General features: G+C 34.4%; 1 protein-coding gene across 2 annotated transcripts in view; it reads left to right on the top strand.

The window, feature by feature from the left end:
• Positions 1-27,783, top strand: part of PAA1 (P-type ATP-ase 1) — a 271,870-nt gene that overhangs the window by 76,865 nt on the left and 167,222 nt on the right. For both annotated transcript variants that reach the window (XR_016358675.1, XM_089809766.1), the window contains exons 6-8: positions 13,145-13,378; positions 13,518-13,616; positions 13,858-14,007. Coding sequence is in view for 1 of the 2 variants with exons in the window: in XM_089809766.1 (XP_089665892.1) it covers positions 13,145-13,378; positions 13,518-13,616; positions 13,858-14,007 (483 nt within the window). In the remaining variant the exon portion in view is untranslated. The remainder of the gene's footprint in view (positions 1-13,144; positions 13,379-13,517; positions 13,617-13,857; positions 14,008-27,783) is intronic.

Genomic DNA, 27,783 nt, shown 5'->3' on the forward strand with positions numbered 1-27,783 from the left:
CTTTAAAAGAAAGAGTTCTCTCCTCAAATGATCCATCTTCCTAAGTATTGTTATGTTGTAGGTTTCTTGACAGTTTTCTTGGAGCTTTGTGGAGAACTTCTCATTTCTTGTCTAATTCTCTCATCACCACTCTCATACTAGCTTAGATTCATTTTACAAGTAGTTTAGTTCATTTTGCAATAGCTTAAATCATCTTGTTTAACTAGCTTGGCTTGGTAACACTATCACATTGTTAGCATAGTTGCATTGTGCATTTCATTCTAGCGTAGATCATACTTGCATTGCATGCTTGAGAACTCCTTTTGGACAGTTGCATTCTTGCTCTTGTCTAAGGAATCTACTGTTGCATGTTTTATTAGGGCTGTATCTCTAAGGCTCATTTGAGAGCTTATTTCATGCACCTTGGACTCCATTGATAGGGAGCTCTAAGATAACATTTAAGCATTCCAATGTCATGAAATACCTTGGATATAAGGGTTTAGAGTAGTGCACTTTCTTAGTGTATAGTGAACACAAGTTCAGATCCATTGTTACAAGTACAGGACCCAACGTGAAACATTACAGTGGAATGAGTGAGAATTTACATTGTGGGGGGGAATAATAACCAATATTGCATTCTCATTGTTTCACAAATGCTTATATGGAGACATTTTCTAATTTGATACATATGGACCTTCATTGGAGTAATTTGTGCATATACGTATTCTTATCCTTGAGTATTACATTTATCTACTTATTGTAGTCTCTCTCTTCTTTGCAATTCTATACATACTATAAAGAGCTATTTGCCTTGATCTTTTCCTTTGTGTCTGGAGATATTCTTGCAGGAATTGGAGGTTGGCACTTCATACATGCTACCAAATATTTTGAAGAACTCAATCTTATGATAAAGAAGTTTTGATCTAGGATTCATTATTCATCGAATGATCATGCTGGTTAAATTGAGGCTCTTGAAGCGAATATCCTTGATGCTTGAGATTTTGAAGTATCCTCCTAAATGAAGAGGGAGTCTAACAGTCCATTAGAGGCAACCTTGGACAAATAAACAGAGAAGATAGAAGATATGCTTAAGTCAAACTTTTGGTGATTTTGATTGTATTGATTCAGATGGAGTACCCCATGTTGAGATGTATTCTTTAGTGATCATGTATGTAGGTTGGAAGGCCTTATGCTATTGGAATATTTGTTGAACTAGGGAAGCATGACACGACTTGCTGTCAGTAGATTAGAAGGATGATATCATATTCAAAGGGAATTTGATACTTCATTTGAGACAACCTTGAACATAGAACCTCAGAAGATTGATACTCATAATACATATGTGCGACCTTCATGGGCCTACCACTATATACATCATGAGGAAATAATGATTTATTATCAGAAAGTCTAAAGATTAATCTCAGATTCAGAGGGAGTCGGACAAGCATCCTTGCCCAAAGAGCGCTTCTAAAGGAGTAACTAGAGAACTTGACTTCCCAAGATCTTTTGTTCAGAGGGAGAATTACAAGGTACAACTCCTTGTTAACGAGTTCTCTATGAAAGAAAAGTTTAAAATGAAATTCCTTTAGAGAGAAGGTCGAGGTGAAAACGCTTGTTCCTTCCTCCGTCTCTAAACAATAATCAAAGTCATTCTGCAAAGAAAACTTCAGATTGGTTAATTTTCTCAAAATTTTTCAAATGCGCAAAGGAGTAGCTATGGTGGGTCCACCCTCTGACTTGGTTCATGGTGGATATCATGTGAGTTACTAGATGATGCTATTGTGATTTATGTCATGAAAGGTGACGATCTTTCATTCGATGTGTGTGAGGTTGCTATTGTAAGGTGACGATCTAGATGATGCTATTGTGATTTATGTCATGAAAGGTGACGATCTTTCATTCGATGTGTGTGAGGTTGCTATTGTAAGGTGACGATCTTAACAATAGCTTGACCATGTTATCATGATAGACTTCAGTAAGTTGTTGTCTTGGAATGTGTTGGTAATCATCTTAAAAAATGTATTATGATAGACTACATGAATTTGCTATCCCCGAATGTGCTGGAAATCATGATACTATGGTTGTTATGTTGTATTCTTGATCCATTGTCATGATAGACTACATTAACTTTCTATCATAGACTGTGTTAGAATTCATAACAATAAGTAAATCATGCTAGACTACTGTAGTCTTAAAGTGAGCCAGAGATCATGATCCTTGTTACTTGAGATCAAGATTGACTATCTCATAGAGTTTGTTTTGTCTCGGAATGTGCCTAAAATTAGATAGACTATATTCTTAAATGAATATAATTGTGAATAAGCATTTTGATGCATACTTGAATATGAGATTATTGAGATTGAGAAATTGATCATATCCTTCCTCACTAAGAGAGAGTGTTAAAGTAATAGCCTTGGTTTAATCTGATAAAATTGATATCAGTACATGGAATAGGTTTACACATACATATACATATGGATATGTATATACATAGACATACACATATGCTTATGTTTGATTTCCTACACATACATATCACAAACTATTTGATACTTTATGATCATGCTCATTTCTTCTCTACATGTGCAGTTCTTGTGTTCTTGCTCTATTATCATGATAGACTACATTAGTTTGTTGTCCCAGAATGTGCTAAAGATCATGATAACAAATGTATCATGAAAAACAACATTAAGTTGATGTCCCCGTGTATGCCGAAAGTCATGATACTTGTCATAATGGAGATTATATTAAGTTGATATCACTAAGATCATGTTGTTATCTGATTGACAATATTCAGTTGTTGTCTCATAGTGTGTCGAAGATTAGATAACTCATATCCTTCTCAGATATATAATAATATTATTGTTGATAGGCATCTTGGTGTTGATGCTAGTGCTCATTTCACAAGGATGTGAGATTGATAAGACTGTTTAGAATCAGATCACCATTTTGAGAGATAGTTGTGAGATCCTTCCTCACTAAGAGAGAGTGTTGATGAAATAGCATTGGTTGAATCACATCTGATTTGGTAGATATATGTTATATCCCTAAATATGTCATTCCAAGAATATCATATTGAGATGATATCTCTTCATATGCTTGAGAGCATAATGTGTTCTATAATTCCCCCCTAGCTAAGATGGAGTGTTAAGGTTGTAGCTTCATTCAGACTGATTCGAGCTAGCTAAGATGGAGTGTTAAGGTTGTAGCTTCATTCAGACTGATTCAAGCTAAGATACATTATTGTCATTGGTAAATCATCATGTTATATAATATATATTATTGTGTATAATATATATATATATATATATATATATATATATATATATATATATATATATATATATATATATATATATATATATATATATATATATATATATAATATAATGTTTATATATATATTGTTATATATATTATTATTTTTGTTCATATATTATTAATTAAATGATGATTAAACCATAGAGACATGTCTCTTCATGAGACATGTCTCCTCTACTCATATTTATATGAGATTCAAATCTGAATTTGGAACATATCAATACGATGACAATGTTATTACATTTACAGAAGCGGTCCTAGTTACTCAACACTCCATCGAATGTGAGTGGGTTTTTGTCCACACACTGTCTAAAGTTTTCCCTCCATCTCTAAACAATAATTAAAGTCATTCTGCAAAGAAAACTTCAGATTGGTTAATTTTCTCAAAACTTTTCAAATGCGCTCCTTTCCTTGCAATGCCTTCTCAAAACCAAGCTCATGTAGAACTGCATGGTGCGTTACCCAAGTAGTGTCGACAGGTGGCAACAAGTTAAATATACTCAACATTACAACACAATGGGCATCCAGAAATAAACATGTCACAACCTTATATCAAAAGTTGAAACAAAACATTTTAGGGTCTTGGCAGAGAAGGCTATCGACTTAACTTTTAATGAAGTATCATAATGTTGCCAAACTTAAAACACATAACCTTAAATAAAGTATTAGAACATTGCCATACTTAGAACACAAAATGTGACTACCTTACATCCCTTATGAACCCGTTTAACCTATCGGGATGAAAAATAGGCTAAGTGCGCAACCAAGGGACTATGCCAAGGAAGGGGACATGACAATGACCAATAATAAATAGTAATCAATCTCATCCATATTATGATACAGATAAACCCTTCCCATGAATTTGTTTTGCAGTTGAATGATCACTCTAACGTGGAAATACTGATCTCAATAATTTTTGGATAGATTTACATAGTTCCAAATGTTGAAATAATTGAAGTTGTTGATGTAAGTCAGGAACTCGCATATTATAGTGGATTATTGTTCTTACTTGGGATGCTTCAAACTGCTGCAAACAAGATTTTTGACTTGCTTGAATAAAGATGACTAAGCTGAAGTCTAATTCAAACATTTAAATCACCTTGTTGGCATAGTTTTGTCTAACTCTTTCTAGAACAGAAAATAGCATCTATGAGTTTCTACAAGCTGCAATGTTCACGTATGATCATAGACATTCTCACGAGCAGTTTGAAGACATGCAATAAAGCATAGACATGTTGACAAACATTTATCATACAAGTAGTTAATATAAATATTCAATGATATGATATGATAAACTAATAAATTTCAATCTATTAGCTGATGTAGTAGATGCTGGTATAATATTTCCGAGCGTAATGATCAAAAGGTATAAGGAATTGGAGTAGTACCCTTGACCAAACTTAATACTTCAACAGCTGAAACTGATTTGCACTTTCAGCATAATGGTGGATTGATCTGCAACCTTTCTCCTTCCAAAAGAAGGCAGTGCAACAGATAACCATTAGCAATTACCTTGGAATCTCCTTCAAGCTGATATGGGTAGAAGAAAGCTGGAGTCTACTTGTATTTGCTGGGGAAGATCTTTCACTCTTTCAACCGATTTAACCAATGGTTTTCGTCCTAGGAGGTTGAAATTCGCTCAACTCTACAACTGGGGTCTCGATTACCAAGAAAGAACGAAATGAGTCTCTTGAATTTCCTTTTATAACTCCTCATTATGCTTTCCAAATTTTGTATTTATTTTTTAATATCAATCCCGTTCTCCTGCATTTTGTCACCACCAAATGTAGGTAACAGTACAAAACTTTTCTAAGCTAGTTTCGTATTTCTTTAAGCTTATTTCATTATTTAATTGGTTTGTATTGATCAATCCAACGACACCAATTGATATAATGAATCATTTTATTGAAGGCTTTCATCAAGTCTTTTTCGTTTTTTGTTTGTCAAGCCTATGCTTGATTTTTGAGGCCTTAGTTGTTCTTTTTTTTTGTTTCTGAGTGTGTGTTTGTTGGTTTTGGTCAAGTCATGGCTTTCGGTTTTCCCTTAGATTTGATCTAACCTAGAGCTTAATCGGAGTTGTCAGTCAAAAGACATGGCCATTTTAGTGCCCAAAAAGTGGGCCTTTTTGATGCAACAACACGAATTAAAAATATCATGTTATATTTTTAATGACATTCACTTTTTGAAAAATATAACTTAGATTCACTTTATGTTATGTTTTTAAGTTACTTTATCAATTAAATTTTCACTTAAAGTAACTATAGTGCACTTTATGTTATATTTTTAAGTTGAGTTGCTTTTGATTTTTCACTTAAGTGACTATATTAACTATATAGTTTAATTAAATTTTTGAAATTTAAATCAAATGCTGTAGTAAATATTACTTATTAAATGATATTTACATATTATATTGTTAATATGATAATGTAAATATAATTTATGTCCCATTGAAGTAATATTTAATCAAAATTAAATTGACACGTGCTTATTAAAATCACTTAAATGTGTGAAATCACTTAAAGAGGACCTTTTTCATGGCATTACATGTAAAAATCACTTAAAGATGGACTTTTTTCATGCCATTGCATGTAAAATTCAACTTAAAATATAAAATCACTTAAAGTTGGACCTTTTTGATGCCATTGCATGTAAACTCACTTAAAATGTGCAATGACATTAAAAAGTTGAGCTACATGTGTTATGCATATGCATAAAAAAAAAGAGTTTTGCCTTGGAGGTCAATTTTAAAACATGTCATTGCACCAAAAAGGTGAGTTTTACCTTGCATGCATTTTTTTAAAGCATGCATATGCATCTAAAAGGTGCGTTTTTGCTAAGGGAGTCATTTTTTAGTTTTTAAAATATGCAATGGCATCTAAAAGGTGTGTTTTGCATAGGATTTATGCATTTGCAAATGGTAAACCCGAAATTGAAGATTCAAGGGCAAAAGACTTGATGTTTTCTTCTTCCAAGAACATGTTTTTCATCAAAAATGCTTAGATCTGCCCATATAATAACTTGATATCCATCAAAAGAGGGGTGTTTTTGAGTTTTAATGCATATATAATATATATGCATTTGGGGGTCATGATTTTGCATATTCAAGTAAAAAATGACTCATATTTTTGCATTTTTGAGCCATGTTTTTGTTAAAAATGCCCAGATATGGAGCAATTTTGATCACGTTTTGGCTCAAATAGAAGTTGTTTGGTCATTTCAATCTATATATATATATACTATTGAAGAACACATTTTTGCCATTAGATGTCAAAAAAGATTCATTTCATCCCTTTTATGAATCAAGGTTTTGCTAAAAACGCCCAGAAATTTGGGTTTTTATTCCGCTTTTATGCATTTTAAAGCCACTTTTTTACAATTGGATCCATCTAATAGCATTTGGGGAAGTCGTTTTTGCATTCATGAGTCAAAAATGACTCAAAACACACATTTTTTGGCCACGTTTTTGCAAAAACAGCCCAAATTTTTGCATATAAAAGTCATGTTTTTATTAAAAAAAAAAATTCAAAATGGCATTTCAGCCCATACATTTGGATCAAGAGGAGTCATTTTCGAGTTTTAATGCATGTTATTGTCTTTGGAGATCATGTATTTGGCATTTTCATGTCAAATTCGACCCGTCATTGCTCATTAATATTTGTTGAATGCAAGTATGAAAAAAGTCAAATTATTGTTCGAGAATCCGGATTTGGAGGAGAATTGGTCTTCAAAATCTATAAATCTTGTATTTTGGGCCGGCTCATAACCTCCAAGTAAGTGGACATTTTCAAACTTGCTCATCAATTCATTCTTATTTTGCTATTTCCATACATATTATGGCTTGTTATTGCACACTTGTCCAAATGTATGCCATGAAAAGTGCATTTTTTCTTTAAAAATGATGATAACTCTCATTTTCACGCTTTTTGAATTTCCCCAAATTTCAAATTCGAATTTGCACTTGAAAGCAACTTGCTTGTTGACATGTTTGAGGTTAAGACCAAAGGCATGTGTTTGTTTTTGTGTTTTGCTTGTTTACATTTCAGTTTTTTCTTCATTTTGGAGAAGTTGCAAGTTCTTTCCCAAGAACTTGGTCATGTTTCACTTCACTCCACTTTCCGTTTCATGCAAGAGCATCATTTCATTCCATTTCCATCATTCCATGTCATAAAACATTTCATCTCATCCTTCATACACACTTCAATGTAAGTTCATTCTCCATCTGCATTTGCATGTCATCTCATTTTCCATTCCTCATTACATGTTGCATTTATATGTAATTCACTTTATGTGTAATGACATCCAAAGAACCCATTTTTGACTAAAAGTCACACTTTTAAAGTAAAAAATTGTCATTTGCATGCATTCCCATGCGCCAAGCACTTTACTTAAAAAAAAAAGGTGCTGATGGAAAGTTATTCCGAGTTTACATTTGGACATCATCAAGAAGGTTTTCAAAGTGTCAGAGAATCCAGAATGTGCCAATCTGCAAAGGAGAATTCATGACAACTTGAACAAGAAAAGCTTGATCACATCAAGATTTTGAATGACAACGGACAATTCATCAAATAGAGTCAAAGGTTATCAAAAGACGCAAGACCATAGTTATCAAGGTGAATGCAGTGATACAAAATATAGGAACTCTCGATCCTGTGATCATCTGGAATAGCATTGCTAAGTGCAAGGCCTTTTAGGACAATCCCTAGGATTGTTTCAATTCTCTTCTGTGTTTCTTCTTCTTCTTCTTTCATGTTTGTAATTGAAGAGAATGTATTACATGAAAATGTGTAATTACATGTAATACGACTTACATGTGTAATTTCATGTAATGCAAGTTGCACGTGCAGTTGTATGTAACCCAATAATTTCTCTTTTAGTTAGACTTGGTTGAATTTGGTTGAGTTGCTTCCACTTTTTCCACTATCTTTTTCTCAACTCTTGTGCCTATATAAAGGAGTGCTCCCTCATTGTAAAAATCATCTTTTGTTGTATGCAAGAAAGCTTTGCCACATTTGTGCAAGCATAACTTTGATTGTGTAGTACGAATTTGGGAGAAAAGTGAATAAAAGAAGCAATTGAATTTGAATCTTTGACTGGAAGCAATTGTGATAGAGCAAATTAGAAGCTTTGATTTTAATTTGTGCCTATTGTCGTTTATTCATTTTATTATTGTGTGTTCAATAATAGAGCATAGTGATTTAAGAAGCAATCAGAGCTGAAGCTGTGATTGGGAGCGGTTGTGGAAATACTTAGACTAGGAGCTTTGACTGTAGCTTGTATTACCATCTCAAATTTATGAAAAATAGTTAGAATTCCCTACTTCCGGAAGTCTTTGTGCTCTAATGGTAGAGGTTATTCTTATAGAATAGGTTAAAAAATGACTTAGAGCCAAACTGGTACGCTTTCAATTAGCCTTTGAGTTAGTATTGTTTTATCGGTATCACCGTTTACAACTTTAGATAGAAGTGTATTTTGAGGTTTCATCTTGCCCATCACTCTTTCTGTGGGTAAGTGGATTCTTTCCTGAAAGCTAAGAGAAAAGAATATTAGTAACACCCCTTACAAAATCTCTCAACTTCTTGCTTACCTTGAGTTGATCCAAGGAATAGTGAGAAGGGGGAACCTTCCCTTTAATGTAGGAGAGAGTTTGTCTCACACACTGTAGCTGGTCATCCTATTTTGCGATTGGATTTTACCCAAAACTATCGGTTGCAAAACATCCACCCAACAAATCCATTTAGCTCCTTATATGTGTCTATGTATCATTTTACTTTTTGGGATGTTTCTAGAAGCTATATTTAATAACTATTTGATAGCTTCTTGAAAAATTATATCAATCTGTTCATAAAGTGATTTTATTTTAGTTTAATTTTGAACTGTACGATTCACTTTATAGTTAATAATAATCAAACTTTTGTACACAAGCCAAGTTGCAAAAAATACTGTTTTAGGTCAAATATGAATTTTGGCCAAGCCGACATAACCTTTGAGTCCTATTAAACTAATATTGTATTAGTAAAGTATAATTGTTATTTTAGTTGTTAGGATTATTCTTTGTTAATTTAGTTGTCATCTGCTTTCTTAGTTGTTGATCTTGTGCTTTATTGAGAAATTGTTTGTAACTCTTATTAAAGGAGATTTTTGCCCTTTGTTAATATCTACTATTTTGGTAATCATTTTTTGTGTCATTACTTTCGATAATAAGTTCATAGGAAATCAAACTTAATGAAAATTGACTTCCATAGAAGATTTATCGAAGAAGTGTGGAGAGCTCCTAGAGTGTCAAAACTGTAATTTGAAATTATATTGATCTTGATTTCTAGAGCTCTTGACACTATTAGAATTATTTTCCAATGAAGTTAACTCTCTCTATGATGGTTGTAGTTTACAAAGATATTGACATGGCGATAAAAAGGAGATGATACAAAGCCAATGTAGTCTAATAGGAATGCTTACTATTCACCCTTTTGTGCTTGGAAACTTGACTGAACAGAGAGAAAAACATCTGCTAAGTCTGGAGAACTGCATTTTAATTTGCTTATTATTAACAAGCTTTTAGGTTGGCAAGTGTCCTTGTTATGAGATGCCATGTAATGCCCCTTGTTGTTCAAGCCAATGAATAGCGACAATTATCTCATAATCCCAGCTACAAAGAACTTCCTTCAAATAAATTTATTTATTGACTGATGTAGAATTTTGGTTAATGACCGAGGAATAAGAAATATGGAAAGTTGTAAAATGTTTTATTCTCACATCTGAAATGTTAGTCTTATCTGATATATCAATAATGAAGGTTTATAGCAATATGATCTGAGGTCTGATACATATGTGATTATTACTTATACTCAATTATATTGTCCAATGGATATGTATTTATTTGCAACGAGAGCCGATCCAATTTACTTTCAGAATAAGTAATGCTGTTCTGGATTTAGATCGATACACATAAACGATTACCTTAAAAGGCTATTGCTTGACATTTAAGTGATGATCGATATCTCGTTCCTAGCGTTTCCTCCGGATTGAGATCATGGAACGTTGTTACTATAAAGAGGGAGTTTCAAGGTGTAGTTCCAGATATGGTCAAAGATATATAGGGTCTAGTGTATAAGCGTTGATGTTCCTGCTCTTTTCCTCTATTCTGTTTCAGGTAACTATGAGAAAGACTTTCCAGTCTTGCTGATTCTGCACATAAACATATATTCTGATCTTCTGGTGATTGCTCCTGCCTCAAGAATATCTGATTCATATTTAAAGTTTTCTATTGATTTATGTTCCCTGAAAATATTCTGTTTAGCAGATATATATTCCCGTTCCTTGCTTGCTGTTGTGCCGTATCACTTTCCTTCAGCGATTCCTGATATTATCGGTGAATGGATTTATCTGTACAGTGATCCTGTTTCTTGATCGATCGTTGATTTCCTTCTCTCTGTGATGATAATTGTATTTGATTTGTTAATTAATAAAATCTTCCCTTTATTTGTGAATGGCGTTGCTCCTTACGCTTAATGATGTCCTTGCATCAATGTCTATTTACCAAACTGTAGCCTTTGTGAAGCAACATATACTGACTCTGCTTATAGAAGAGGTAAAAGCCTTATATTTTGTGACTGCATTCTTCTTGTTATCGCTTTATTGAGCAGATCAAAGAGGATATGAAAAAGAGATAAAATTGTTCAATCGTAATTGGTAATCATGCATGATCCCCTCACTAGTGTACCCTTCTATGTATATATTGTATCACCTTTATCACTGTGCATATAACTTAAACTGAAAGGTCACGAATGATTCAACGCATGCCATATTTACTAATCACACTGTTTATGGGTCTCAATCACAGTATTTATTAAACTATAGACTACCATATTGTGCCTTGGCTTTCTTGTGAATGATATCTATTAATTAAAGGACTTGCAAGGAAGGTTATATCTCTTGTATGCGCCAAACTGTTTGTCCATTCTAATATATTCAATATATTTTGGAATGATATACTCACTGATTTTATCATTATAATGGTGCTGGTAATCCTTTTGTTATTCTTGTATAAGTTTGTTAATATATATCCTTTATAAATTGATCGTATCTATATTAAAGTCGTCCATAATATTCATTATCATACTATACCATCTTGGCTTTGATCATAGTATAGGTGAAGCTTATATATATATAAGTACTTAATTATATCATAAATATATTATATAAATATATTACATTATTTCCTTATCTCGATAATTTAGTTTAATACTTTTTATTATTATTATTTTCAATTATCAAACTATTTATATTATTTATTATTAAATTTCATTCCAAAAATGGGGGACATTACATGCCACTATTTTTGTTTCTCACATTTTTGTATCGTAGAGAAGTAGTGCACTATGGTCTTTATCTTAGATATTAGCTTATTTACTGGGTTCGAACTCTGCTGCCCGGGTCCCGAACCCCAAACCCGAATCCGTCCCCGAACCCGAGTTGGCAACTTAGGATATTAGTTTCTGTGTGCTGTAGAGATAATATAAAAAGCTCTATTGTTTTGGAGTTAGTTCTGTGTGCAACAGTGGAATTCCTTTGATGGATGCACATTTTGTATTTCTATGTTGTGCTTGCTTATGCACTTACTCTAGCTCCCTTGTCTATCATAATTTGTAATTATCATATTATGTAATGCTTGAACATGCTGTTCAATTCCATCTGTGTTTGTTCCATGGACAGAAAACTGTATATTGCAAGCTATTTTAATACTTTGGTGAACTTGTTTAATTTTTATTATCCTTAAATATGATATTTCCTGGTTTCAATGACCTATATTTTTCCTGGGAAATGTGAGTTTCTATTCTATGGATAATGCACTATATACATGTAATGGCATTTCCATGTTGATGCCCTCTGTTTTGCTTCATGGTCTTGAGTGAGAAGAAAGGATTACTTATTACTATTTAACCGACAAACCTTACATGTGGAAGGAAAATTTCAGCAGAATTACAGAAGAATTACATGTTAAGGAACGCAAAATGACTAAAACAAGGTATGTCTTATAAATGTTCTCTGGAAGTCTTATAGATGTTCTCTGGAAGAAATTATTATTTTCAAAGCCATTGTGGCGGTGTTTATCTAGATTCATGGTTCCCATTTGTGTAACCCAATCAGTAAAACTATGGGGAATCCCAAATAAAGATTTATGAGTCATACTACTAGGTTACTGTGAAATATTCTTTAACGAATGAACAGAAAAAGCAGCTATGGTTAGTAAAAGGTGGAAAATAATGTATTTGGTTGATTGTTTTAAATCATGTATGGATTCTACATGAAAATGGAGTAGAAAACTCTTTTTGTGCTTCTATGTTGAGGTGGAATATATTTTTGTTTATAGGTAATACTGCAAGGGAAAAAGAATTTTGTGACCTTGATAGAAAACTTCTTCGTGTTTACGTGATCTATATTATTGTGGATATTGAGATACATGGATTTTTGATTACTGATGAAAAGGGGAAAAAGCTTACACCAGTGCTTACATGCAACCATGGTTAGTCAACATTTAAATTGATAGATGCAACAAAGCAACAAATACTCTTAAGACATGTGAAGTTTGTGTAGGTATCTAAAGGGCTGTTTCCTATAGTATTACTTCCCACTTCAAAGAGACAAGTATTGGATTCCAATAACTTGTATTTAATTATTATTTGGTCAAAAATCCTTGTCTCTAGGCTACTTTGTACGATTGTGCTTCGAAGTTTCTTTTGCTAGAACTTTGCCAAGAAATTCTACAAGTCCATAAAAATTAAATGAACAAATATATTTTCCTAAATCTGTGTAAATTTTGAAGAGCTTAGAGTGGTTTGTTTTTCAGGGCTGGAGGGCTTTTTTCGAGGAGCCTATAATGCTGCTAGCTTTTGTTCTTTTGGGGAGAAACCTGGAAGAGAGAGCAAAGTTGAAGGCCAGCAGTGATATGACATCTCTTTTGAATTTTCTTCCATCAAAAGCTCGTCTTTTAGTTGGATTACCCACAGAGGGTTCCCTTCCAACGGTTGAAGTGGCATGTAGCAGCCTTTCTGTGGGAGACCATGTTGTGGTTCTACCAGGAGTGAGACAATGAGTTAGAAATCTAATATATGGTTCACTATACAGTTGAATTCTTAATTTTAGTTGATGGCTAATTTTGTGGGTTGTCCACTCTAAACTTGCATTTGATTGCCTAATGCTGATGTAGATGTATCACACAGGATCATATTCCAGCAGATGGAATTGTAAAAGGAGGGAAGAGTGCTGTGGATGAATCAAGTCTCACAGGAGAACCTTTGCCAGTCATCAAACAACCTGGAGTATGTGTTCCTTAATAGTATAACTTCTTTTTGTGTGGTATAGTTTGCTTTCTATGAACAAAGGACTGAAGAAACTCAACAAATAATTAAAGAATCAGACATTTAGATTGAGTTGATGAAACCAACAACTGGTTTTCTTATTTTCAAATTACAATTCCAGAGTAAGACGAAGAAAGCAACCTTAATTTTATGCCTTTGTTGCCTATTACAAGTTTGATGGGATGGATTTTTGTTGTGAAAGGACGAAGTTACTGCTGGGACTATGAACTTCAATGGTACTTTAACGGTTGAAGTAAGGAGGCCAGGTGGGGAAACTGTCATGGGGGATATTGTTAAAATTGTGGAAGATGCTCAAAGTAGGCAGGCGCCGGTACAACGTGTGGCTGATAAGGTGATCTTCTTTTGTGATTAGCTTCCTTCAATCTTTCCTTTCTTTCAATTAAAGATTAAGCTCGCAAGAGTAATTTGTTAAATCAATTCTTCTGTTTCTCAACTTTTCTGTTCCTTATATTACTTTTTATAATATACTTGCCATAAGAGAGTGTTGCAAGATATTCTTGTAGGGGAATTTTCCATGTTTGGAAGATTGAAAAAATAAAGAGTCTCTTTGATAGCACATGGTTTACCCATGTCTGCCAATACAATTGCAATTTTATTCTGAAATGTTGACTTATTCATGGATTTTATCAAACCTGATTATTTTTGAGACACTACTTTGATCAGTTATGTTTCATAATACAAACCTTTTTCTTGGCCATGTGTCTTTTGCATACACTATCAACACTTAGAATTTTATACATTCCAATTGTGCTCTTTAGACATCCCAGTGGATTCTTGGGTAGTTTATTTTTGCTTGTTTCAATATTTATTTTTGCTATGGGATGCCTAAAGGGCACAATTGGAATGGTCACCTTAGTCTTATATTTATTTTTGCTTGTTTCAATATTAAAAATTCATCATTTTGCTACAATTTGTAGCTACTATATGTGCATTGGTGTTATATATTGTGGTTCCTTTCTTCTGTTAAACTGCTAATTTGAAATATTCCTTTTCAAATTTCAAACAATCTCTACTAAGATTTGTTTTATTTATTTTTTCCATAAATTTTCAACCAAATCTGTTTTTTAACAAGATTTTAAATATATTTATTGCTCTATTTAATCAATATAAAACTGATAGAATTTGTACCTGGTAACATTTTCTAGAAACAATTTTAAATTATTGATTAAATATTATTAATCAATTCAAACAATATAGGAAACTGGAATTGATGCTGTGATTTCTTGAAAACCTGGTCCTCTTTCTACCATGACCCATTTAAAGAGTTGTTGGCTGGAAAATAATATGGAAGTGGCCTCTAAATTACTAATTAGAGCATTGCCTTTATTACCTGCTTCCCCTTCAACACTGCACTTTCTTTCTTTTAAGTGTTGATTATCCCTTCTAAAGTTACATATATGTTGCCCTGGTATCCTGTCTGGCTAAAATTTTAAAAATGTCATTAATATCAAGCGAATTCACCTTTAAGCTCATGTTCCCCCATTGCAATTACTTGCAATTCCCAGTTTTCCACTGTCAAATTTCCAAAAACTCCATTTTTTCAGTCTGTGGCCAGAGATAAAAATACAAGGTTCCGCCTTTAAAACGCTTGATTACTTGTCAAAATCCATCAGTTTTGTGAGTTGAATGTCTCCAGGTCGTCTTCAGCTTTATCCCGCATTTCAAATACTTGAAAACAGGCTCCCGAATCAAAAGCCATCCTCAGTTAGTCAAAGCTCACTTTTTACATTTGTTTGGGGATTTATTAACCATTGTGTTTAATGAGGGTAACTGATCATTTCAAATTACGTATTTTTAAGCTTTTCATTAACCTCATTTAAATTTTAAATTAAAACTATAACTAATGAGGTTAATGAAAGAATTAAAAAAATGTAAAATGAAGTGATTCATTGACCCTTCTGAAAATATGGAAGGTTAACTGACTCTTTGAAAATATGCAAAAGAAAGAGGCTAATTAACCTCTATAAAAGTTAGTTATTTTGCAGACACTCACCAGAGTTTGAGGAAATAAGGAACTTCATCAGACATCAAGGTTTGAATAAGCATATTTTGAAATATCAAGCATTTAGCCGTCTGTGCCGAAATCAAGATTTTGGATTAAAATGCAGAAATCTATCAAAGCATGAGAGAAATAAATCTTTGGCAGTTGTTTTGCTTATCAAGGATATGTAGAAGTGTATTCAAATACCATCACATGAAATAGAATGATGCAATTATATAAGCTTGTGCAATGATCACTGAAATTAAAAGGCAGAAGACTATAATGGAATATATTTCTTTTATTGCCTTCATTCTTATCGGATTATAAGTATTGCACTCAAACCTCTTTCAATCGAAAAAGCCATTTCTTGTACCTATGATGGGTTTATTGGTGCTATGGACTTTTAACGGATATTTCTTTGTGACATTGCAAACAAATGCGAAGTCCCAATACACCATAAGCTTGTTGTGAAAGAAAAGTAATAACAGAACAAGATTGTTTTATACGCCTGGGTTGAAGAGCTGAGAAACGATCATGCCATGGGTAGAAACCTCTGTATTGGGGTTTTCTTCAGATTGAGGGACTTGAGGATGACCATCCTTAAGTTTATCCAGTTGGGCATTCCTTTAGTGTGGCCCTAGCAAGCTAATTCAAGTTACCATGATTTTCTAGACTAAAATATTGTGTTTCCTTAAAAAATCCAATAGTGCGATCCAAAGCCTTGAGATAGCAGAAAAATTTGGAAACTTAGGAACCCAACTCCCTTTCATTTTAGTGTTTGATGTTGTACAAATATGTGGGCAAAGCTGGGCAACCATCAAAGCCTATTCATGATGAGGTCTCAACTTTTACCAAATATTGTTGTTGGATACTCGGTGGTTGTATGTATTCAACATGTGTAATGCTTAATAACGTATTTCCATCCAAGCCCGTGTGAGATGAAGGAGACATGCCTAAAACAAATTGGCAATATCTCTCAAAGTGTGCCTATCATAAGTCACATTGTTGGAGCATCCCCTCATATTGTTTGACCAAATGCCCTAAAGAAGTGCTGCCTTGAGGCTAAATCAATATTGATTACATGCCTGCAAAAAGGTGTAAAAGCATAAGCCCATGAGTGTATAAGTTGGGTTTTCATCTTATTTTATTAAAGGATGTATTTGGCAACATGGAAAAGGAGCTTCATATTGGATGTTGTGGTCATGCAGCCTAAAAGCACATACCAAGGTCGAAGCACTCAAACAAGCCAGGTCAGCCTGCAACATTATGAAGATCCCTCAAAGCAAATAGATACCTTTGACGATGTGTCTGTGCGTTAAGGTGTGCACTATTGATTGGCACAAGAAGTGTTTGATAGAATGCTTGATGAATATACCAATTACTTGTGCAGGCATACATGCAAAATGTAATCACAACCACCACATGTTATTTGCTTGACAAAAAGTCTGAAAACACTTTTTCAATGATAGGGGATTCAAACCATTTTACAAAATTCCTTATATAGAGATGGAGGCATATGTGGAGCATGTGATCTATTTGACAAAATACCTCATAGAAATGGGCTTTTGCAAACATACTTGATGTCAACACACATGAATTGTTTGCGGAGCTCCTCTAAGAATGTTGTTGTAGGATGTCAATAATTGTGGTATATATTTGAATGGGTTCATTGTTGAAGTTTTGGAATCTTCCAAACATAATTAGAAGAATACAACCAGACCCCTCATACAATATAATGATTACAAAATATGTAGAGAACTGATTTGAAATCTTGAAGGATAGAACATTGATTTTCATTAGAATATATGGATATTGTGGTTTGTGCATAATATGTATTCAGTCAAGGAGAATACGAAAGAATTGTTTGATAGTGTGTCCTCTTATTTAATGCAATGATTATTACAATTGCAGATACTAGACTTGGTGAAGACTATGGATTCATCATGAGAGATGTGTTTGTGTTTGTGTGAACATATTTCTAAAGGCAATTAATTTCATATGAATATGGGAGATTTATAATTGTAAAATGAAGCCCATGAATAATTCCATCAAATACTTCGAAGTAAATGCGGAGATGCATTGCCAAAGCACAAGAACTATTTGACCCCATATTTGTGGCGACTATTTTGATATTCAACAGTTCGGCTAGTGTTGGCTAAAAATTTTGCACGTCACTAACTACAACTTACAAAATTGTGACTTTAGGCAACATTTCATGAGATTTTTCTTTCTCAGCAATAGGGGAGGCTCCCTTCTTACCATAGGCAGCTTTAATAGGAACTTAACTGAAATTACAAAAAAGGATGGTTCTCTTGATCAATTCCTCTTTTTTTAGGAATCTATAACTTTCTAACTTAACAAAAAGTGTCTTATTGCTATGAAATATTGGTGACCTTGGAATCGATGTAAGAGCAACACCGAGGGTGGCAATTGACTTTTAATATTTTGTGAAACAAAAACAGGATCCCAAAGTCTTTTGTATCTGTTTCGAATAAGGAATAAATAGTAAGGCACAATGTCTCTTATTGGATACTCTCAAATTTAATTAAAAAACTTAAAATTGAAGCCCAAAGTCTTAAGCTCTAAGTAATTGCTGCTAGTACTATCTTTTACACTTTGGCCTCCTGTAACACAAAGTCTTCAAAAGTTCAAATTGGCTCTGAATGTAATAGGCAGCTCAAAGTTTGCACGATTAAATTCAAATCCCTCTTGATCAAAGCTCCAAAACTCAAACAATATCCAAAAAATGTCGTCACATAACACCTTTAATCAACACAAAGTTTGAAAGCAAGTTGCCTCTTTTATTGATAGCAATTTAGACTTACATCCAAGCACAAGGTCTTAGAGTACACATATAAATTGACAGAATTTTCTTGCCTTCCTCCCTCCTTTATATAGGAAAATAGGAGAGAGAAAGGTGGAGGGAAAAGGGGAAGCTCTCAACTACCTTGACTTATTCTCCAACAAACTTCTAACTAATTAATTTGACTTATTCAAAGTTGCATGCCTAATGCAGTTGCAACTTGACTACATGAGCTGATTGTGCAGGGACACGTTATCCCGTGCTTACAATATAATTGCTCTTTACATGTAATCTTCCTACTGCTATTTACTTAAAGCATACGAAAAATTTGAATCCTTGAGCCAGCTAGGCGGCTAAGCAATGTGATAAGATCATTGATCTCCTCTTTGAACTTTGACCTTCGCATGCCTTTAGGGAAAGATTGAGCTTCCTTTGAATCAGCTAGTTGTCATTAATGAATTTCATGTAGTAAGAACCATCTCCATTCTAATGATCCAAGGATTTCTGTCTAGTGATCCTTGTGACAAATGGAGTGTGAGGAACATGAAAAATCTGATTAATAGTCTCTGGATCAAGATTAATGATGATATTACCGTCTTAGTCCCTGATAGTTCTAGAGTTTGCATCGAAATGTTTGGCGCATGCAAGGATGAACTCGGGTTTATGAGCTGCCACATGAAAAGGTAGATAACAAATTAATATGACTTTGTTTGATCCAAGTCATATGCTCAATGGCTTCAGCATTGACTCTTATGAGAAAATCTTCCATATTCATGTTACTAGTGATGGTGGGATGGAGTTGTGGTATTGGTCATATTGGCACTTCATCTTTTTCTTATCTTTGCCTTTTGCATATCTTTGCCTTTTGCTGATGCAAGCTCTTTTAATATTGTAGAGTGATGTACTTGTGCAACTGTTGTATGAAAGTTCCATAGTGTAAGAACATCATCATAGGAGGAGTCTATAGCAAATTGTTGCTGTGTAAAAACATGGATTTGGGCAAAGTATGAATAGGGAAAGTGTACGAGTTGATTGCGGAGAGCGAATAAGAAAATGGGTCAAGCTCAAAATGGCTAAAAAAGGCTAGGATTGCCAAAAATGGTTTTTGTAGAGTGGATTGCATATGTGGACAACGGGCTTTAAAATGTGCAAATGAGGAGTAAAGTGTAATGAAACGGAAACATCGCATACCATATGGAGGTCCATGGAATGCATATTGGTGGGACTTGCACTTGCATTCTCGTGAGGGGAAAAGAGGGACTTGCTTCCATATTAGAATGAGATTTTATCTCCAACTACATGTGCAAGTAAATGGGACCTTGCATATGCAACTTGAAGAAGAAGATGGAAGAAAAAGAAGAGACAACATATATACAAAAACATAAAAATTTGAAAATGTAAATTGAAAGATATGCAATAAGAAAAATAACAAGACCAAAATGCCTAAATGAAAAATAACAAGGAATCATACCCTTTTATCAAGAGGTGAGAGAAGTTGTTTTAAACACTTGTGAAAGATTTGAAAATGCAATCAAAGAGATTTCTGGGATGTAGAAAGATTGCAAGATGAAGTGTTAAAAAGACTTCGAATCTTGACTCGATCCTTGCAAGGGATGAGTCAAAATTTGTAGCTTGCCAAGTGTAGGAAGTTAGAGCAAAAAATTGCATCATTTTAGCAACCGTTTTGACAAAGTAATGTACAACATGCAAAGAATTTGGAAAATGGCATCCAAAGCATATCAAGTGATTTAAAAGACTTGAATGCAAGCTAGGAAGGATAGGAAATGCTTTCAAACTTACCTTGATCCAAACACTTGCTGTTTTAGTGGTGCAAAAATGTGCCCTAGATGGGTTGAGAAATGAAGAAAACACTCAAAAAAACTCCCTTTTTGAGTAGCACAATGTATTATTTGGGTGATTTTAAACAAAAACGACCCTTAGATCATCAAAAATGACCAAGAAATGCTCAAGATATGAGCATTTGAAGTCTATAAAATCCGTTTTTGGAAAAAAAATGCCCTAAAAAGTGAAGTTTTGAGAGCAAAAAACATGTGTTTTTGGGCTAAAAATCGCCACTTTGAGGTGTTTGATAAAAAGCCTCATATTATGAAGTAAAACACACTTTTTCGTTGCATTTACATGATGGAAATACATGTAATTGAGCCCAAAATCGCCACTTTGGCTTGACTGAGGATTTAAGTCATTAAAAATAAGAGCCATTTACATGTTGAGATGATATGCAAATGGGTTAAAATTCGCAACTTTTCCTTGGCTCACTTTTAAGACTCATAAACATATTTTAAAACACATGCAATGAGGCCCAAAATCACCACTTTTGATTAAGCTTTGTGGAAATGGGTTTTCTTTTATCACATACATATGCAATTGGGTCCAAAATTACTACTTATGTCTAAGTTAAGTGAATTCACTTTAGACATGCATTTACATGTTATAAATGTTAGCATGAATGCTGATGGTATTCCTTTGGGAGGGGGGGTATTTTAAGCATTGCTAGAATAGTCGAAGAGATTGTTAGCATGATTGACATGTTGCATTCATGACTGTGTTTGTCATTGATGTCAACATAGTATTGTTTCTGTAAAGATTGGCAGAGTAGCAGATAGAATGAGGTTGTATAGACTGTATGTTGATGATGAGGACAAGCAGAGTTGAGGATATGTTCTATAGTGTGTCCAGATGACGTAGACAAGTGCACTTGCAGAAAGTCAAAGATATGTGAAAGTCATTGGTGACTTACATAAGACAATGTGCAAATAGAGTACCTGATAAGTGGTTTTTAATGTTTAGATTGTATCTCTTAATAGGGATAGAATTGTGATGAGTGAAGTTAGACAATGACAATAGATAGCCTGATGATGATGTCAGTGAGTGGGTGAGGTTCAAGGTCGCACGTGTGAAAAGTTGTATTTATTATGAGCCGACTGTTTTTTTATTTGTAAAAAGATGTAATGAATAGTAATATCTTAATGAGGTCCTGTTATAATTAATTAGGAAAGCCTCAAGGCCAACTCAAAGAATTATTTTGAGGATATGGTATAAAGGAAAGTCATTTTCCTTGTGATGAAGTGTGAATATGTGAAAAGAGTGTAAGTGCGAATTGTGCAAGTAATAGCAAAGTTTGTAAATGTGAGTAAGGGATCGGTGTGATGCGAATTTGAAGACTTGGTATTGAGATCTGAGAAAGCATTTGGTGCAGTATTGGCATAGTAAGAGGACAGAGAAAGAGTTCGAGTTGTGAAGGTCAATTTCATTTCTATTATTTTGAAAAGAATAATACAGAGACCAGTTGGATAGTGAGTTTGATGGTCTTGCACCTGAAGCTGAAAGGAATAATACAAAGATCAGTTGGACAGTGAGTTCGATGGTCTTGCCCGTGAAGCTATTTGGACAGTAGGTACATCTGATTTCTACAACTCCAAACAGGGTTGGAATCTCTTAATAGGGATTCAAACCTCCCATGATCATTTTTTTTTTTCGTCGACCCACTTTGGTGACCCAATTGGGTTGCCCTAGGCTGGGCCCACCTAGTCGGGCGACAGAGACTGGTTGACCCAGTTGGGTGACCCAAGTTGGGTCGACCCAGACGAGCGACCTCGGTGCGCGATCCTAGCTGGCGACACCAAGTCGATTCTTTAAGTTTGCTCGCCAATTTTTCTAGCCAGGTTGGCTCACCAAGTCATCTGACCATGTGGGCTTGCCAAGTTACTCGACAAAGTCGCCTCAAAGAATTGACTCTTTAAGTCCGCCCACCAAGTCTCCTAATAGGAACTGATATGTACTAAATGTATTTCATTGGCTCCCAATAGAGTCCATCCTCTTACAAGGAACTTATATATCAGTACATCATTTTGTGGGAACTACCCCAAGGGGGTTTTCCTAGTTAACATATTTGGTGTTATTGTGTATGTGTATCTTCTTATGGTTGCTGATTATATTGTTCACATGTATAAGGTTTAATAAGGTTGATAAAATTTATATTGATCTAATAATTGATTCACCCCCCCACCTCTTAGTTATCTTGGTGGACTTTACTTTCTAACAATTGGTATCAGAGCATTAGGTTGTTGAAGGAAAAACTTAATAGCTTAAGGAGATCAATGTTGGGTCATTTTAGAAAAGAAAGTCCTAAGATTGATGGAGTTGATTTTGATACTCAAAAGATGGAGTTCCTTGGTGAGATATCATAATTATGTAAAAAACAGAACATTGAGTTTCTAGATCTAGAATCTTTTTGCTGCATAGAAATGAATATACCTTTTTTATCAAGGAGTGCAAGCACAAATGAAGATTATGCCAACAGAAGTAGATCCATATTTGAAGAATATGGAAAGATTGAAGAAGGAATTGCCCTGCTTATGAAAAGAGAACCAGATGTTATGAAAATTTTTGTTCATTGGACATGTAAAGAATTTGATCATTTTTCATCCAAATGTCCTAAGAGAGTAAAAAACACTAGAAAACCTTACAAATCAAGAATGCCTAAGGATTGTGTTTTTGATGATGATAAATTTTATGCAAGATTAGAAGAATTCTTGAATGATAGTGATGATGAGCTTAGATTGGTTGAGAAAGAGGATTTAATAGAAGAGATAGCTTTAGTAACTATTGTTGATGATCATAATTTTGAAGATGAAGAAGCTAAACCTAAGCCTATCCAAGAAAATGTTGAAACATTCTTTGAGACTAACAATGATTTGCAGAATGACATTCAAGTTGTGGAACAGGGAGAAGAACCAAGATCTAAACTTAGAAAAGAAGAATTGAGTCAATGATACCTACACCAAATAAGAATTTGACATAGAATCACCTTGCTAATCAGATTATTGGAAGCAAAGACATAGGACTTATGACAAGAAATAGAGTACATGAATAATGTTTGTTTTCTCAAGTTGAACCAAAAAGTGTAGATGAAATATGGTGGGTGGATATTTTGCAATCGATAGTTTAGTGAAAATTTTGTTGCAAAATAGGTAGACCAGCCACGACGTGTGAGACAGAGTCTCTCCTACCTTAAAGGGAAGGTTCCCCCTTCTCACCGATCCTTGGATCAATTCAAGGTAAGCAAGAAGTTGAGAGATTTGAAAGGTTACTCAAGAAATTCTTTCATCTTAGCTTTCAGAAAAAGAATCCACTTACTCATGGAGCGAGTAATGGACAAGATGAAACCTCTAACTACACTTCTCTCTAAAGTTGTAAACGGTAATACTGATAAACCAACACCAACTCAAAGGCTAGTTGAAAGCATACTAGTTTGGCTCTAGGTTCTGTTTTAATATATTCTATAAGAAAATCCTCTACTATTGGGGCACAAAGACTTCCAAAAGTAAGGGATATCTAACCATTTTTCGTGGATTTGAGATGGTAATACAAGCTATAGTCAAAGCTCCTAGTCTATGTGTGATATTCCTGTCTTACTTCGCTTCGATTTTATTGTCAAGATAGCAGGTGGCTGTATGGTGGGTAGGAGACTGCTTCAGATGTCATACAGTGCAAAGGTGTGGAGCCAGACGTTACTCAGGATGTCTGTACAGTCCTCTGGATGTCTGTATGGTGCAAGGATGTGAGGTCGTACGATTAGGAAGGGAAGATCGTATAGTATAATGGGGAGGGCAGTAGGGTGGGGTTGGAAGGCCGTACAGTTGGGGAGGATGACCGTATGGTACATGAGTCAACCATATGAAGTGCAATAGGGGGTGTACGGTGGAAGTAAGGACGATGAGCAGAACATGTACGAATGGATGTAGAGATGTTAATAGCCTTCGGTCTGCCAAGTAAGATATACAATAAAGTTTGAATATATACAAAACATCAATTTGGAACCAAGTTTATATTATAGGTGCAAATAATGATAGTGCTTTGATTTGCCAGATCCAAGCCAACCGATACAGACAGAATAGGGTGAGGGTTAAATCCCACCAGAACTAGAGAAAGCCAAGCAGGGAAGATCTTTCACTTCCAAAATGGTGAGCAATATTGAACTCCAGCAAGAATTCATAGCACAAAGAAATAATCCAAATCACATACCAACTACTGCCTACATGCCATACTTAAATACCCTTTGGAGGAACTTCCTGAGGGTTTACAAAGATAGCTGATGGCCACACCTACGGAAACAATTAAATAAAAATTAGTCCAAGATATACTAAATCAATTGGCCTATAAACAAAGTTTAGATTAATTATTTATTTTATGAAGGGAACATTACAACCCTCCCATCCCAAAATTTATGTCCTTAAACAAATGCAATACTGAATGTTGCATAATGTGTTCACCTTCCCAAGTAGCGTCATCCAATGACAAGTGTTTCTAGCATACCAAGTATTCCCTCAGGGTATGGTTCTGCAGAGTCTTCTCCCGTACATCAAGGATCTCGGCCAATTCTAACACGAGCTTCCTTTGTTCATTGAGCAACAAAAGATCTGTGGTTATTGTGATGTTCTGTCCCACGACTTTCTTAGGCAAGAGACATAAAAGACGTTATGGATGCAGCTTCCTTCTGTAAGTTCCAATTCATAGACAACTTCACCGATGCAGTGAGCTATGCGATAAGGACCATAAAAATGTGACTTCAATTTTTCTTTCCCTTTTGCCTTCAATGAGGATTGCCTGTATGGTTGGAGTTTGAGATAGACCAAGTCTGCCACTTCGAAACTTCTCTCAATCCAATGTCTGTCAGCGTAGATCTTTTGTTGATTCTGCACCCTTTGTAAGTTTTCCTTCAAGAATCTCAGGACGTCTAGTCATTCCTGAAGCTAGTCCCTCACCCTTGGTGTGCGGCTGTCGCCAAGTACCATGTTGATAAATGAAAGGAGTCCGTCCCTGTATAATGCTTTGAAGGGTGCCATCCCAATGGACATGTAATAAGTGGTATTGTAACAATATTCCCCCAGATATATCCATTCGACCCATGCCCGTTGCTGTGTTGAAATGTAGTTTCGGAGGTAGCCTTCTAGCCACTTGTTCACAATCTTCGTCTGTCCATTTTGTTGGGTGGATTTTTGCAACCGACAGTTTTGGATAATTTCTAGTCGCAAAATAGGATGACCAGCCACAGCATGTGAGATAGAGTCTCTCCTACTTTAAAGGGAAGGCTCCCCCTTCTCACTGTTCCTTAGATCAACTCAAGGTAAGCAGGAAGTTGAGAGGTTTTGTAAGGAGTGTTACCAATATTCTTTCCTCTTGGCTTTTAGGAAAGAATCCACTTACCTGCGGAGCGAGTAATGGGCAAGATGAAACTTTAAACTACACTTCTATCTAAAGTTGTAAATGGTGATATTGATAAACCAACACTAACTCAAAGGCTAGCTGAAAGCATAATTATTTGGCTCTAAGTCCTATTTTAACCTATTCTATAAGAATAACCTCTATGATTGGGGCACAAATACTTCCAGAAGTAGGGAATTCTAACTATTTTTTGTGAATCCGAGATATCAAACATGTTAAAGCTTATCTCATCACTAATGCTTTGACAAATGCATAATAATTTAAAAGTGCTCCCTAAGGAGTCAAGGTTATGAATTACTCCTCTTTACCGATGTGTGGTTATATATATGTTTGTGAAGGTGTGTGAAATTTTATCAAGTGTCCATGAAATATAGGGAGATACTATTTCAGATTAAAACAATGCAATTGATAATGAGTACAATGTGATGTAGTTTGAGATCAAAACATATTTGAGAAGATACTTCAAATACATACAGTGAAATCAATTGAAGTGAAACAAACTAGGGTAATACTGTGGAATGATAGATACTTTCTAAAGACAATTGATATAGATAGATGATGGAAATGAAGGAATGTTCTGGGTGAATGAATTCTTCGAAGTCAATGATCCAGACACCAAACCACGCATCAAATCATGAGGAGATTCAACGTCATTTACTTCATCAAGTTCAATTATTCAATCTTCTTCTGCAAATTTTCAAGTTTGAAGTCTTTTTTGGTTGATAGTGTTGAGGTTAACCAACCATTTTTTGTGCAAAATCATGAGGTTAATTAACCTCTCTGAAATGCATGAAATAAAACTAGTTATTAACCTACTAGTTATGGTATATATTTTGTTAAGCCTATAAATACAAGGCTCATGTAATGTAATAAAAAAACTTTTGTATAAGGGGAAGCTGCACAGAAGTTTTTAAGGAAACTCTTGGTTCGATACGTTGTTTTCAAAGTTTTTTTAACTTGTATATTTTCAAAAAGATAACGAATAATGCATTTTGTTTGTATGTCAAGATGTGTTATGGAATTATTATTGCTAAATCTGTTGTATGTCAAGTTAGTGATATCTTTGTGCTTGTATAGAATCCTTTGGTTTCTAATCCTGATGATATATGTATTGATGGAACACAATCATGCCCTGGTACCTTGGCTTGATTATGATAATAATTTGTCTCCTTGTATGTTGAGATCTAATCTTTTATTTCATTGTTGCATATTTATATTTATTATGTGGTGAAACCACCTTTGTAAACTGTTATGCTTTGGGAATCTCATATGCTCTTTGTATGTCTAGTGTTGGGGTTTCTGTCATCTATTTCGTTTAGTTTTGCTTTGTCTCCACTTTTACTTTTAGGTGAAAAGTACAAAAAAATCCTAAATATCCACATCATACGATGGAGCTACCCTTCTCAAACACAAAGGAAGATTGCAATCTGATAGTGATTGATTGCAGTCTATACAACTGTTGGAATAATTTTTATTTTGACAAAGGAAACATGGTCATTTTCAGATAAGCACTTGCAGTGACAAATCTGTTTACCAACAATATGCAACCCTCTCCTACTAGTGGTTCTCTTTAGTTTGGGAAGAATCTAATACATTATTTAGGTGGTATGACGGGCCCTACACAAAAATTCAAACAAATGTGATCTTCTCCTTTCTTCAACTTTCACCAAAAGATATGACAACCAGGTTATTCAGGATTGTCAATTTATTTGTATGTGAAACCTGCAAATTGTCTTACATGTCATCCACTCTACAAGTTGTGATGTTGTTTCCTTATATTGATCTTGTAACCTAGAAAACGTGCGGTCTGCTTATCCCTTACAGGTGGTAGCTAGGTTTGGAGGAAATGAGAATTATTTCCACATATCATTGCAACAAGGACTTAAGCAAGTCCCACATTTTGAACAGCCTTAGAATGCGAATTATTTACTTGGGCTCAGATTCGGCTTCAAACTCTGCAAATTGAGCAACCTATGAAATTTAGGGGTTTTTAAGGACATAAAACTTGTTTCATGTATCCTATAATAAATAAACCTTAAAAACACAATAACCTCATCAAATCAAAGTGGCTTTGATCA

The sequence above is a fragment of the Cupressus sempervirens genome, chromosome 11 (genome assembly GCF_028749045.1).
Source record: "Cupressus sempervirens isolate cs-2001-9-10 chromosome 11, ASM2874904v1, whole genome shotgun sequence".
NCBI classification, from domain to species: domain Eukaryota; kingdom Viridiplantae; phylum Streptophyta; class Pinopsida; order Cupressales; family Cupressaceae; genus Cupressus; species Cupressus sempervirens.